The 14,347-nt window shown below is 32.9% G+C and overlaps 1 protein-coding gene and 1 long non-coding RNA gene across 2 annotated transcripts; one reads left to right on the top strand and one right to left on the bottom strand.

The window, feature by feature from the left end:
• Nucleotides 1-532: 532 nt before the first annotated feature.
• Nucleotides 533-9,059, bottom strand: LOC109166575 (the record flags this gene model as incomplete). Its single annotated transcript, XM_019315475.1, has 10 exons — nt 8,996-9,059; nt 7,583-7,720; nt 7,232-7,369; nt 5,847-5,984; nt 5,183-5,344; nt 5,011-5,079; nt 4,495-4,936; nt 3,485-4,413; nt 2,174-3,391; nt 533-2,088 (listed from the first exon to the last, which is right to left on the bottom strand). Coding segments are annotated over exons 1-10 (4,854 nt in total), but the record flags the coding sequence as incomplete, so codon positions are not given.
• A 714-nt stretch (nt 9,060-9,773) lies between these two features.
• Nucleotides 9,774-11,343, top strand: LOC109166576. Its single transcript, XR_002051676.1, has 4 exons — nt 9,774-9,958; nt 10,119-10,218; nt 11,101-11,178; nt 11,276-11,343. It is a non-coding gene; the product is annotated as an uncharacterized LOC109166576 (long non-coding RNA).
• Nucleotides 11,344-14,347: the final 3,004 nt, after the last annotated feature.

The raw sequence follows: 14,347 nt of genomic DNA, 5'->3' as shown, positions 1-14,347 counted from the left end.
GATATAAATATTTGTATTGGGACACAAAAAAAAAAGTAATTTATTATATCAGTTACAGAGAATAAAATTTAGGAAGTAAGATTTAAGAGTATATGTACTATAACTATAACTATATACTAGTAGGTGCACCCGCGCGATGCGCGGCTATATATATATTATGATATATATACAGTATAATATAATTAGATGAACCAATATATAGTTTGAATGCCTAATAGTATGATATATATACAGTATAGAATATAGTTATTATCTGAATACAGTGTGAAATGAAAAGTTGTGATTTTATTAGACATTGATGAAAATAGTAATTTTATTATACATTAAGGGACTCTACCTATATAGTACATAACAGTATGAGGTATAATATAATAAGAATAAGAAACATAATAAGAAACGTATTATTGAAAGAAATTGTTAATTGTTATTATACATTATTGAAAACTTCTTTGTACACAACATTTTTAGTCTTACTAAGATATGGTACACTTTCACCGCAAATCAAAATTTTCAAACCCCTGGGGTCACTAACTCTTGAAACAGCTACGTATAGTTGTCCATGGTTAAAGACCGGTTTTTTCAACAACAATCCAACTTTAGCAAGCGTTTGTCCTTGACTTTTGTTGATTGTCATAGCATAGGATAGCATCAAGGGAAATTGCTTTCGTTGAAATTTGAAAGGCAATCTAGTATCTGACGGTGTAAGAGACATTCTAGGAATCAATACTCTAGTTCCTGCATTTGTACCGCACATGATTTGGCCTTCCAACACATGGTCACCCAACCTTGTAACAATCAACCTTGTACCGTTGCATAATCCTAATGTGTGATCAATATTTCTCAACAGCATAACAGGTGATCCAACTTTCAATGTCAAAGCATGATTTGTTACTCCAGAACATCTCAAGGCATTCAGGAATTCCGGAGTGTGCAAATCCGCTAACATGTCCACATTGGCATCTGACTTACACACAGAATCACAACTCAGGTATGTCTTACCCTCAGAAGGATTATGGTCATTCATGTATTGGTTAACGGCATCTACCACATCCAATGTTGGAGCTAAAATTGCACTATGATTAAGATATGACAAATCGGCAATTCCCATTCGGAAATTGGGGAAAGTGCTATCAACGATTGTAGCAATAGGGTCATCTTCACACTTTAACAACAAATCTTCTGGAATAGTAATCTCTGATTCCCCCTCAAGTTGACACCCAATAATTCCGTCACCTATATTAGCTATCCATTTTGCAAATTCCTCGATCTCCTTGCACTCGGATATAGATTCAACAGTTTTCAAGCGTAGATTCTTAGTTAGCCTCAGGACTTTACAGGATTGCCATAGATAGGATGAGCTAATGCTCGCTCGAACTATATCCGGTCTAGTACCCTTTGGAATGACTGGTAGAATTTGCCTGAAATCGCCACCCAGAACAACTGTTTTACCACCGAATGTCATATCAGAACTCCTTGGATTTACTAACCGCATCAAATCCCGCAAAGTTCGATCCAATGCTTCAAAGCAGAATTTATGCATCATTGGGGCTTCGTCCCATATTATCATCTTTGTTTGCACAAGAAGTTCCGCCAGTTCACTGTCGTTCCGTATGTTGCATGTGGAATCTTCATTAACAGATATCGGTATAGCAAACCGGGAATGTGCCGTACGGCCACCAGGTAATAACAGCGAAGCTATGCCGCTAGAAGCAACATTTAAAACTATTTGACTCTTAGACCTTAATGCGGAAGAAAGTGCTCGCCACAAGAAAGTCTTACCTGTCCCTCCATAACCCGAAACGAAGAATAACCCACCTTCCTGGCGATCCACGTCAGTTAAAACTTCATTGTATATTGCCTTTTGTTCGTCTGTTAACTGCCTTACCAATTCTTGATTCTCTTTCTCCTGTTCCCCACGATCGTATGCTAATTCTTCTTGAATCAACCTATTTGCAATAATATGGAACGCACCAAAATTGGCCGTTGGCATCTCAGGATAGTCCTTCAAACTCTTACCATGATTAGATAATAGGTTCTCAATCTGAACTAAAGCAAAGTTCATTTTGTGGGAATCGGTCAACACAAAATCTGCATAAAAATATATAAAAATTTGTTGTTATAACCAAAATACTTTAAACTTGACTTAATACTCTTAAAAAAAATGTACGATTACCTCTGTTCTGCAGTTGTGAACGGATTTTGTATTGGGCATCGTCTGATAGATGTTGCCAAACGGCATGCCAAACTATTTCCGGTTTCCCCATGCAACTGCTCATTAGTAATGTCACGAACAATCTCCTCAATTGATCAGCTGACGCCCAACTACTGGCTTCATCTATTGCATCAACATATTCGTTGTCATCATCAACTAAACCCCTTGCATAACACGCATCTCGAAATGAGTCATATTGGACTCCATTTACAGTCCTAATATCTTCGTAACTTTTAGGGCCGCGTACTTTGTTCAACAAACACCTCAAATAGAAGATTTCACCAGTAGCTGGAGGGACATAGAATATACGTCCTATGGAGAACCCTTTCTTTCGTGGCTGCCATTTTCTAAGGTCTTTCTTCCAAAGGAATCTTGTTGGCATCTCAACATAAGTAAGCTCTCTGGCATTGGGGTATGTTTTATTAGCTTCGAACCATTCTAAGAACATGCTCTGTGCTATCGTAGGTCTATTCACAATGTTCTCAACTGCATCATCATCTGCAAATATCACACTCTGTTGATTAGGAAGGTGAAAGCTTAACCTCTCTACCGAAGGCGCACGAAGTTGTATATCAAAACCAAATAGACGCCAGACAGCTTCACACGGGGATATGTACCTACAGTCATAGTACATATTTATCTCATCTACTGCTTTGCCATTCTCGTCATCATTGCCTATTTTGTAAAATTCGGCTGTTACTCGATCATGACCCTTGTTAACATACTTGAACAGGTACTTTATTGACCTTGATTGGTTGCACCACTCGACATTTATATGAGCCTTGTACTTGAGCAATAAATATCTATTGTGCGGTACCACATACCTGTTGTCCAAGGCGATCCCGTTCTTTGTAACTACACTGCCATTGTCTCTCCTTCTATATACCGGGTAACCATCGTCATCAAACGTAGAACTATCAACAAATCTCTTAGGAAAATGTTTAGAGCATCGTGCATTTACCATGCAAGGAGAATTTGTCCTGGCTTTTCCACATGGACCATGCATCATAAATTCCTCTACCGCCTGGTAATACTCAGCCTCTTTCTTTTCATCGGGAATCTCTGCTGAAATTATGTTGTCTAGAGTGAGAACTTGCCTAACTTCTTTACTTTTCTCCAGAAAAAGCAATATATGAGCATGCGGAAGACCTCGCTTTTGAAACTCAATTGTATATATGACTGTAACAACATACAAATAAACATAATAAGGTTAAGCAATTACATAAAATTTATTTAGATTAATTGATTTAAAATAAAATAACAAAATATTACCTCCGGCAACAGGGCCAAATAGTTGATTCTTTCGACAATCAGCTATCAAAGCATCCAACTTAATCTTAAATAAGCGGCAAATTATGTCCGGCCGGTCTTCTGGCTTCAACCTTTGATCTTTTAAAAAGCGTTGCACCTCAGGCCACTTCGGATTGCATGTAAAGGTTATAAATAAATCTGGGTATCCAATCCATCTACATATTGCCATTGCATCTTGGTAGTTTTGTATCATATATCTAGCACCACCAGTAAAACTCGAAGGTAGTATTATTCTACGACCTTGGGCTGCAGGGCTTAAATCACCCCTCGTCAAAGCATCAGTTAATCCACTGTAACTCTCACACCTTAGGCTTTTTTGGTGTGTCCTTATATAAATTAGCCTTCCAGACTCAACCATTGTGTAGCCATCTACAACGAATTGTTGGAACAACCGCTTTGCAAATAATATGGTACTTGGAGCTGACTGTCTAGATTGTATGCGGTAGCAAAAAAACTCCCTGGGGCTAATCCTTTGTCTACCACCAGAAGAGCGCCTGCCGACTACGTCGGCGAATGCAATGTCCTCCCGATAACCATCTTCGCCATATGGAAACAGAATAGGGTATTGCAGTGGTAAGTATGAAGGATTTAATTCAGTAATCCTCTGTAGTTGGCCACCCTTCGATTGAACAATAATATCACGCTCTTCAATACTGGTATCCAGATCGCCAACGATTAAAGCTGCTACTTCAGACACTTGAGGCACATTATATGTCCTAGCATCTCTAGTTCGTTTTCCCAACAACTTTATTTTTACTTCGGCGCATGGATTAATATCCAACTCAGACATAGCCATGCGAAAAGACTTAACCAAGACATTATTTTCATCCAGGTCTTTCTGAATGACATTCACTATTTCTACATGAATGTCATCTTGGTCACCAATACCCCTACAACAACATATACTTGGAATTGATATTTATTTAGATAAAAAATAGTATTCAAATGTGTAATTACGGAAACTTCTTTACCTCACAGCATTTATACGGTTGTTCCTTTCATTTGCCGTGTCGTATATGTATAACTGGGCAAAATGAGGTTCTTTGCCTTGTTCTGGAAGTAAAGTGCCCATTAGGTGGTAGTTTTGACCACTTAATCGAAAAATTGGAGGTGCTCCACCCTTGTTCACGTTCTTGTCAATTTTTCCACCCATGGATGTGAAACAGAACATGTTGTTGTAGGTCCTAATGTTGTGTAAAAATTCTTTTGATAATTCGTCATTGCCGAAAAAGAGATCAAATATACCTTTTGGTGGCAACTTATTATCCGGCAATTTGATCTTCCCATTGTTGCAACACAACATAAACAGTGGCGATGCTTTTGTTGACAAATTCTTCTTCCTTTCTTCAAACCAAAACATAGCCCCACAATGTACGCACTGATTTGTTGCATCGCCAAAATCGCAGTATTGACCTGAAACCAAATATATACAAATTTAACTACTGATTTATATTTGCTGTATATATAAAACAAACAAACATACACACCATTTTGTGGACCAGAGGATGTCCCAATTCCCGAGGTCTGCCGTACAGCGTCACCCGATAAATTTGCATCTGAAATTAAAAAACATTTAAAAATTATTTTTAATATTGAAAGACTGACCGTATGTACTTTACTTATATTTGTTTGAAACACCAGAGGGTAGTATTTTAGTACCAGCTATGTTTTGATTTGAGACATCGCTCACCGCATTGTTACTTTCATCTTCAAAGGCAGGTAGCAAGTCTCTGGTTGTTACCTGGTCTTCGACAATTGCATATTTATCTAATGGTTTACGAATTGCAAATTCATCTCCTATTTGTGTATTGGATTGCCGTACTGTACACATACATAATATTAGACCAATTTAAAGAATAACAATATTTAAAGTGACCAAAAATTGAAACCACTACATTTTATGGTACTGTAAAAAAAATAATTTGGTAGCACGTAGTAACATAAAAAGGAAAGAATTCTTAATAATATAAATTAAATACACCTAACATTATAACTTATGGTAACCTAGAATATGAAATAGTAATTTAACTGTATAAGTATTATTATATTTTAGTGGAAAAATCACATGGTAGACCATGGTCCACAATAATATGTTCAACATTAATAGAAATAAAAGAGAAAAAAGTGTATTTCACTAAGTAGAATCTATGGAATTAATTACACATATCAAAACAAATGAAACTATTTTAACAAAAAATTAGAAATTGAGATTCCAAAATAAATCATATATCACCCAAAAATCCACACATACTTATATGTACCATGAGTTACATTATAATTAAATTCACAATGAGTCTATAGCAATTCAGATTAGTGCATTTACCGGTAGTGATGTTACTCAATGGTGTGATATATTCAGAGAAACATCCTCGCTGGGGATTTGTGTAAGGATTAGCTGTCATACGTTGGTCTTGATCTTGAGCAGTATTATTCGTACAAGATGAGCCACCGAAATGATTTGCTGTGATTTAAAATATACCATCAAATTAAGAACTAATTCCAATAATTATAACTCGAAACAATTCAGTACACATAACCAAATAAAAAATCACTTGCACAACTTTAATACGTAATTGAATATAATTATGTAGACGATGGTCCACATTCTAACTTAAATACAATTCAAGCACGACAAAAACTATATATGACTAAGTACAATGTAATCAATTAATTACATCTAATCAATTAATTACAAATTGATATTAAACATGAATTACATTATAATTATACCATTTAATTTTACAAAAAGCTTCGAACAAATAACAGTATAACGATATTTAAATTAACAATGAATATATAAAAAGGATAGAATTCTTACTATTATAAATTAAATACACGTAACATTATAGTTTATGCTAACCTAGAATATGAAATAGTAATGTAACTGTAAAAACATTATTATATTTTAGTGGAAAAATCACATGGTAGACCATGGTCCACAATAATATGTGCACTGTAAATAAATAGAAATAAAAGAGAAAAGAGTGTAACTCACTAACTAAAATCTATTTAATTAATTACACATATCAAAACAAATTTAACTATTTCAACAAAAAATTAAAAATTTATTTTTAAAAAATAAATCATATATAAGGCAAAAAATAGTGAGATTACAATTCCACACATACTTATATGTACCATGAGTTACATTATAATTAAATTCACAATGATTGTATAGCAATTCAACACCGGCCATTTACCGGTAGTGATGTTACTCGATGGTGTGATATATTCAGAGAAACATCCTCGGTGGGGAATTGTGTAAGGATTAGCTGTCGTACGTTGGTCTTGATCTTGAGCAGCATTATTCATAAAAGATGAGTAACCGAAATGATTTGATGTGATTTAAAATATACCATTAACTTAAGAATTAATTCCAATAATTATAACTCGAAACAATTCAATACACATCACAAAAAAAAAAAAAAAAAAAAAAATTCAATTGCACAACTTTAATACGTAAACGAATAGAATTATGTACACAATGATCCACATTCTAACTTAAATACAATAGCAATGTAAAACTATATATGATTAAGTAAAATGTAATCAATTAATTACACCTAATCAATTAATTACAAATTGATATTAAACATGAATTACATTATAATTATACTATTTAATTTTACAAACAGCTTCGAACAATTAATAATATAAGGATATTTAAATTAACAATGAATGTATATCAATTCATATATTGGGATTTACCATTACTGATGGTACTGAATGGTGTGATATCTGGAGAGAAACAACATCCCAAAGGATTTTTGGCAGGATGATTTGGCGTATGTTGCTCCTTAACTTGACCAGCATTATTCATTAATGATGATTTGAAAAAACTATTTGCTGTATGAAAAAAAAAAATTAAAAGAGGATAAAAACAACAGTAAGTAGAACAGTTAACATTTTTTAAATTAATCACACATAATGCTATTCATTACGCTAGCTTATGATTGTAAATTGTAATTGTTTTAAATAAGACTTACATAATAAGTAGACTTATAAAAAGGTTTTATAAATTCACAACGATGCTATATCAATTGAACTTAGTGGATTTACCGTTAGTCACGTTACTCAAGGGTGTGATGTTTTGAGACAAACCCCCTCCAAGAGGAATGCGGGCAGGATTTCTTGTCGGAGACTGTTGTTTTCCTTGATCAGAATTATTCCTTGATAATGAGTTGCCCAATTCATTTTCTGCGAATTAAAATACAACATTAAATTTAATAATAATCCAAATAACTAAAAATCATAAAAATGAATTACACATAATACAACTAACAGTACATACTTAATTTCAAATTGTTAAAGATTTACCGCACAATTATTTACAAATTAGTGGTGTGCCACTAAACACACCTTACGGATAATCTAATTGTGAAATATATATAACCTGAAATGGTAATGGCTATATAGTAACACTAATTTTATTTGACAAAATCTTAAGTATAACATTGTCCACAATAAATACCATTACAATTGTTAAGATTATATATCTAATTAATTACACATAACAATTAAAAATTAAATAAATAAATAAACAACTATATACATATCTATATATTTATTTATTATTTTATATCTTTAAACTCTTTAAATATATTATTTTCGGTATATATATAATTTTCCGCATATAATATATATATATATATATATATATATATATATATATATATATACAATAATATATCCAATATTATTGTTTATTCTGTCGGAATTTCGAGAGAAGAGGAAGAAGGGTCTACCCTTTTCCTTCTCTTGAGCTCTCCTTGCTCTCATGTCTGAATCGGAGATCTGTTCTTCACCTATCCCTACGATCTTACTATCTTTCTCTGTCAAGCCTAAATCTAGATCAGTCCTAAGTCCTAATCTCCGATTCAACTGTTCTTATTGAACATTTTTCCCGGCGAAATTGGAGTCGGGTCTCGCTTAGCATCGATCCGATTAGCAGTACACAATCCCGATCTTTCCTTTCTGTGAAAGATCTTAGTGTTCAACAACGGTAAATCGTGGCAATCGCGTTTCAGTGAAGGTAATTCTCCAATTCTAAGATTATTAATTTGTCAATCTACACTAAATTTGTTTAGGTTTCCTACTTTTCGTTGTTGTTTGTTCTAAATTTGATCTACGTTTCTTGATCTATGCATGCATATCAACAATCATAGCTGAATTTTTTTGATTTCAGATTTGTCCTCTTCATAGCCATTAGGGTTCTAAATCGTATTTTTTGTAATGTTGCTCTAAAAACACCAAAGAGAAAGTACTCTTAACTGTTTAACAGTTATTTTCAAAATGGTATAGCTATATTATTATTCACACAAACCCTAACCTGTTTTCGACTTTATCATGTTGTTTTTTATGAACATACTGGAATTTTTTGAGGAGATAGAGAGCATAAACAGAACCGCAGATGAAGAGGATGCTACAATGAAGCTTAATTCGAAGTCTGAAAAAGATAAGTTTCGAACTTACCTTTATTTTCATCACTTGGTTTCCTTTTGATGCCTAAAATTGTTGATTTAGTGATTTTCCTCATTGCTCTGTCTATTGTGTTTACTTGAAAATGTAGATGTGATTTGTGTCTTTACCTTTGGTCTGAAACTGGAGAACTGTGTTGGTAGTTAGATGGGGCAAAGCTGATCATATGGCTTCATTGTACTTTATTTTACTTTTGCCTGGTTTTTGAAAATAGGATTGGAACTGAAGAGTTTTCTCTTAATAGTAATGATAGCAGCCCATCAATTGTATTTAATGTTTAGGAAATGTGTTTCTTTTCCTAAGAATGATTAAGTAATACTTAACAGGCCAATATTTCCCACTGATCCAATTCTTTAGCTGATTTGTAAGAACATGGAACACACACCCAATTACTCACTGGTTCTAGAACTATTCATTTTTCTCTTATGGCAGTGGCTGACATTATTCTTCAAATAAAAGTATATTTTCTTTTTTTTAGTTAACACACTAATGTTATTTAATTTACCAATCTTGAATTGTAATGCTGTTATGTAATTTCTTTCTAAATGTGCCGGACAATTTATTCAATGTATGTGTTGGTATTATTTATTCTTGACAGAAAGTCTAACTTTTTTTTTATTCTTTTTAGATCAATTGAAGAGCAGCAAGCAGAAAATAATCACTACGGCCACATCATAAAATAAGTTAAGACTATATCTTGATTGGTGTTACATTAGATGACTTTGCACTGTTATAGTTGCACAGTTTGTAAGACTGTTCTAAGAACATTGAACACATACATGGATTATTTGATTGTACTTAATGATTATTATGAACACATTCTAACCATTTTAATTTTTTTGGGTATTTTTTTAAGAATGGAATAATCCAAGCTATGGAGACATTGAAGAATGGGTCCCAGAAAAGAAAAAAGCAATCAAAGACCACTAAAAGCATTATGGTCATATAAGCAAATAGGTTAACACTTTATCTTTATTTGGCTGTCTTTAGATTAGTTTGTATGCATATACTTGCATAGTTTGTAACTTTGTTCACTTTATGCGAGTGTATGCTTTTCCTCTTATTAAATATCCTGAACACAAATTCTAACAATATTTTTTGTTGTTATTCTTATTAGAATGAAATCATCAAGCTTTGAAGAAATTGAAGAGCAGCTGTCATAAAAAAAACAATCAATCAAAGACCACTAAAAGCAATAGGGTCATACAACGAAATAGGTTAAGACTTCCTCTCTACTTGGCTGTAGTTAGATTAGTTTGTATGGATATACTTGCATAGTTTGTAAGTTTGTTCACTTTAATTTGTAAGGCAATATTGTTCCATCACTGGCCTTTAATTTGGGTGCATTGTTTGGTTCTATATAAGTATAGAATTGAGTAATGTTAGCAAAGTAATGGTAATAGCTTTTTTTTTTTCTCTTTGGTCAAAACTGGTATAACTATTCTGTATATATCATAATATTCTTTCACTGTGTTATATTGCAAGCACTAACTTTATTTTGTAAATATTAGACACATTCAGTAAAATGTCCTTGTTCGGGAAATGGTGCTCGACTATCGACCAAATTCCTTTATTTTATTAATAATTATATTGTCTTTGACATCTTGTTTTTGATGCAGTATTTTAGACTTGGTTCATCTATAAGTGATTTTTTTTTGCATGATAAACTCTTTTTTTAAAAGCAGATTCTCATTTTTTTTTGTCAAAACAGTAATATAAATTCCTTTTTTTTTTTTTACTATTTGCTTAAAACTGGTATAATGTTCTTCTATGTATAAGGAGATTATTTAATTGTTTTTTATTGGCAGAAACAAATTTATTTTATTAATAATAGACACGTTGAAAAATGTCTTTGTGTCACAAATGGTCCTCAAGTATTGACAGTGTTAATCAATTTGTATTTCTATTATATTTGACATCTGGGCTTTTTTAAATTATTGGATTTTATATTACTATAAAAGTCAGATTTGTGTAGGATAAAAACATTTTTCCGTTTAAAGTAGAATGTTTGTTTTATATCTACATAAAACAGTAATGTAAATGACTTACAAAATTCTTCTTTTAGTTGCTTTTATCTGATTTCTTTCTAAATGTGGTAGAAAACATTGATGGATTCCAGCTTGAACATCAGTTGTTTGGATAGATGCAAACAGAGTAAAGGAAGATTGTGCAAATAGGTAATTGGAACTAACACCCTTTTTTTACATGACCTAAATGACTTGACAAAATTCTTCTTTTAGTTGCTTTTATCTGATATCTATTTAAATGTGCTAGAACACATTGATGGATTCCAGCTTGAAGAGCAGTTGTTTGGATAGCTGCAAACGGAGTAAAGGAAGATTGTGCAAATAGGTAATTGCAACTAACACCCTTTTTTAAGAACAGTACATTTACATGTAAAGTTTTAGAATTGCATACACAGTCAAGCTGATTGTGCAAATAGGTAATTGAAACAAAATATATTTTATACGCACTTTATATTTTAGATATAAAGTCTTAGAATTGGGAATAGGAACATACAAAGAACACAACTTCAAAGTCTAAATTGCTTGGCAAACTATTTACATCCTGTGGACCCCTAAAACCGACTTTGCTTGCCAAACTATTTCAATCCTGTTTGCCTTCTAAAAACTTGGCCACCTAGCATGTTTGCTGCAAAACAGGCACAACATATTTAGATATAAAGTCTTAGAGTTGGCAATAGGAACATATGAAAAACACAACTTCAAACTCTAAATTGCTTACCAAAGTATTTCCATCCTGTTTGCCTTCTAAAACCCTAAACCCTAACATCTTTGCTGCAACTTGGACACCTTTCATCCTTTTTCTGAAAAACCTGAAAGGAAAAATAGAAAAACTCCAAAACAGGTTCGAATAGCAGTACATACACCAATTTATTGTACTAAACAGTTAGGAAATTACTAAAAGCATTAGATAAAAGTTATAAACCATCCATAAAACTGAAAATAAAAAATTGTCACACCACAGTATTAGGAAAAACAAAAAAAAAAATGTCTGGATAGTGTCCGGCTATCAACAATCTCTTTCAACCATCAATCTCAATTACATCTTTTCCTTTTTGATTTCTGAGTCATTCAACTTCTTCCTACTTTTGGATGATGAAAACTCATCCAAAAGTGACCTTTTAATAGCACCAACATTTTCTGCATTGTCTTCTCCTTCCTTTTGCGAGGGCTCGACAGTCGCAGGACTGTTCACTTCAACCCTAATCGAATCTTCCTATTAGAAAGAAAAGCAGACAACACTATTAGTAACCAAAAAAATAAAAAATCTCAAAATTTAGTGTTAGAAATTCTTACTCCAGAAACTGCATCAGTGTTAGTTTCCTCATCAATCATCCTTGACATTAAGTCTTGCTCTTCATGCTCCACAAATCTGTCAGCATACGTCTTAAGCAAGTGCTCATCCCTTACAACCCTAACAACATTGAATGGGTAATTGGGACCCATCTATTGGGCAAGTTTGAAGTTGATCTTAAACAGCATCTTCATACCAACTATAGCATCCAATTCAGGGGGCACTTCAACATCAAGCTGTTTTAGATAGTGAACAAATAACCAAGTTAAGAACAGATAATGTAAACAGTTTAGGCCAAAAAATGCAGACATTAGGTAATAAGAATTTACCTCCTTGTATTTTGCATACAAAATAGAGGCAGGAATACCCACAAGCTCTGTAACTTCCCTATCCCAAAGCAACATTGGAGCATCTCCAAACTTGTCAAGAGCAATAACAACAACTTTGTACCTAACTTGACCCATCATACAATTCTTCTTACACTTAGTACAGAAAAGTGTCCCTTCCTGTTCTTTAAGCTTCTTATTACATCCAAGTTTCAGGCATGATAAGTAGTACCAACCATCCTCAAAATCTAACCCGAGAATCTCAGCAGCAACATAATAGTCCCCATCCTATAGTATTCAAACAATTTCATAAGTATATATAACAGTTAATAATTTCAGTCCCATCAAACTACAGAAAAGATCGATAGCTTAGTATGTGGATTACCTCTTTCACCTTCTTAATGTCATGGCAGTTAGTCACAATAACAGAAGCATTATGAAAATCACTAATGCCTGTAGAGTTGGAATGCAGTGTGCCAGTACTGAGACTCCGCATTGGAGTACCCTGAGCTTTCATGCTTCAAAACATTAGAAACTTAGTTAGATGTGTCTAAAACAACTTACAAAAATAGAGTAGACAACATTTAAACTATCTATCTTTTATTTAGATATGCAGTTCAGTGTACTCAAATATATTTGAGTACACTGTACAGCATGGTATTTAAGTATATATACACAGTATATTTTTTTTTTTTCTCCATTATTCAGATGATAAAAATGAAATATATGGATTGTGTTAATTCAGAAATACAAAGTATAGCACAACATTAATAAAGATAGCAAGACAATTAGCAGAAAACTAAAAAATAGGAGAAATATAAAAGATGGAACTTACTTTGACCTAAACTCTTTAAACTCTTCCAATCCTCATTAAACCACAGCTTCCGTAGCATCATAGGAACTGGTTATTCTCACTTCACCTAAAAAAAAATGCATAAAATAGAGAAGTGTATTTTTAGAGGTATATTATGATATATATTATGATATAAAATACAGTATTTGAATATATAGATTAGAAGAAAAAACAGTATAAAAACTCACCACCCACAACTTTGGCCCTACAGCATTGAATTACAACAATCAGTGGTTCTTTAGAATCACTATTGTAAAAAAGGCATCAGGGAAGAAACATGTTCATTCCACAGTGTACACATGATGGTGTTATCACTACATTAGAAACAGAAAAAAACCAAAACTATTAAAAAAAAATTGCATGAATTTATAAGGTAATCAAATTTATTTTAATAAACTTACGCATTGTCTTCAAGTTGGAAGTCTATTAGTTTGGTAGCCTTTCCCCCCACAATCTTGTCAACAGGATTGTAAATCTCAGTTACCCTTCCAATAACATCTGCAAAACGAACAAAATATTAGCAGTATTATATTAAAAGTATAATAAAGAAGATATTAGCAGTTTGGAAATGTAAATTTAGTACCAATCAGCTCCTTGTCATTGACATCCTCAGGATCTTTCAAAGCCACAAAACTCTTTAATCTAAACATTTTGCAAGGAAAGCCAGTAGAATGTATTTCCTTGACTTGTGTTCTGTAGTTAAATTTCAGCAGGAAACATGCTCTGTAATCTTGTACACGTAGTAGTTTGTAGAGGCCATGAAGTTCTTTATTTCATAAATTTTCCCTTCCTTGATTATATCTTTATACTTGACAATGTCTTTCTTGATGATACTCGCATGAATGTAGT

The sequence above is a fragment of the Ipomoea nil genome, unplaced genomic scaffold (assembly GCF_001879475.1).
Source record: "Ipomoea nil cultivar Tokyo-kokei standard unplaced genomic scaffold, Asagao_1.1 scaffold3101, whole genome shotgun sequence".
NCBI lineage: Eukaryota > Viridiplantae > Streptophyta > Magnoliopsida > Solanales > Convolvulaceae > Ipomoea > Ipomoea nil.
Note: the sequence above shows the minus strand (reverse complement) of the source record. Positions and strands in the feature narration are given on the sequence as shown.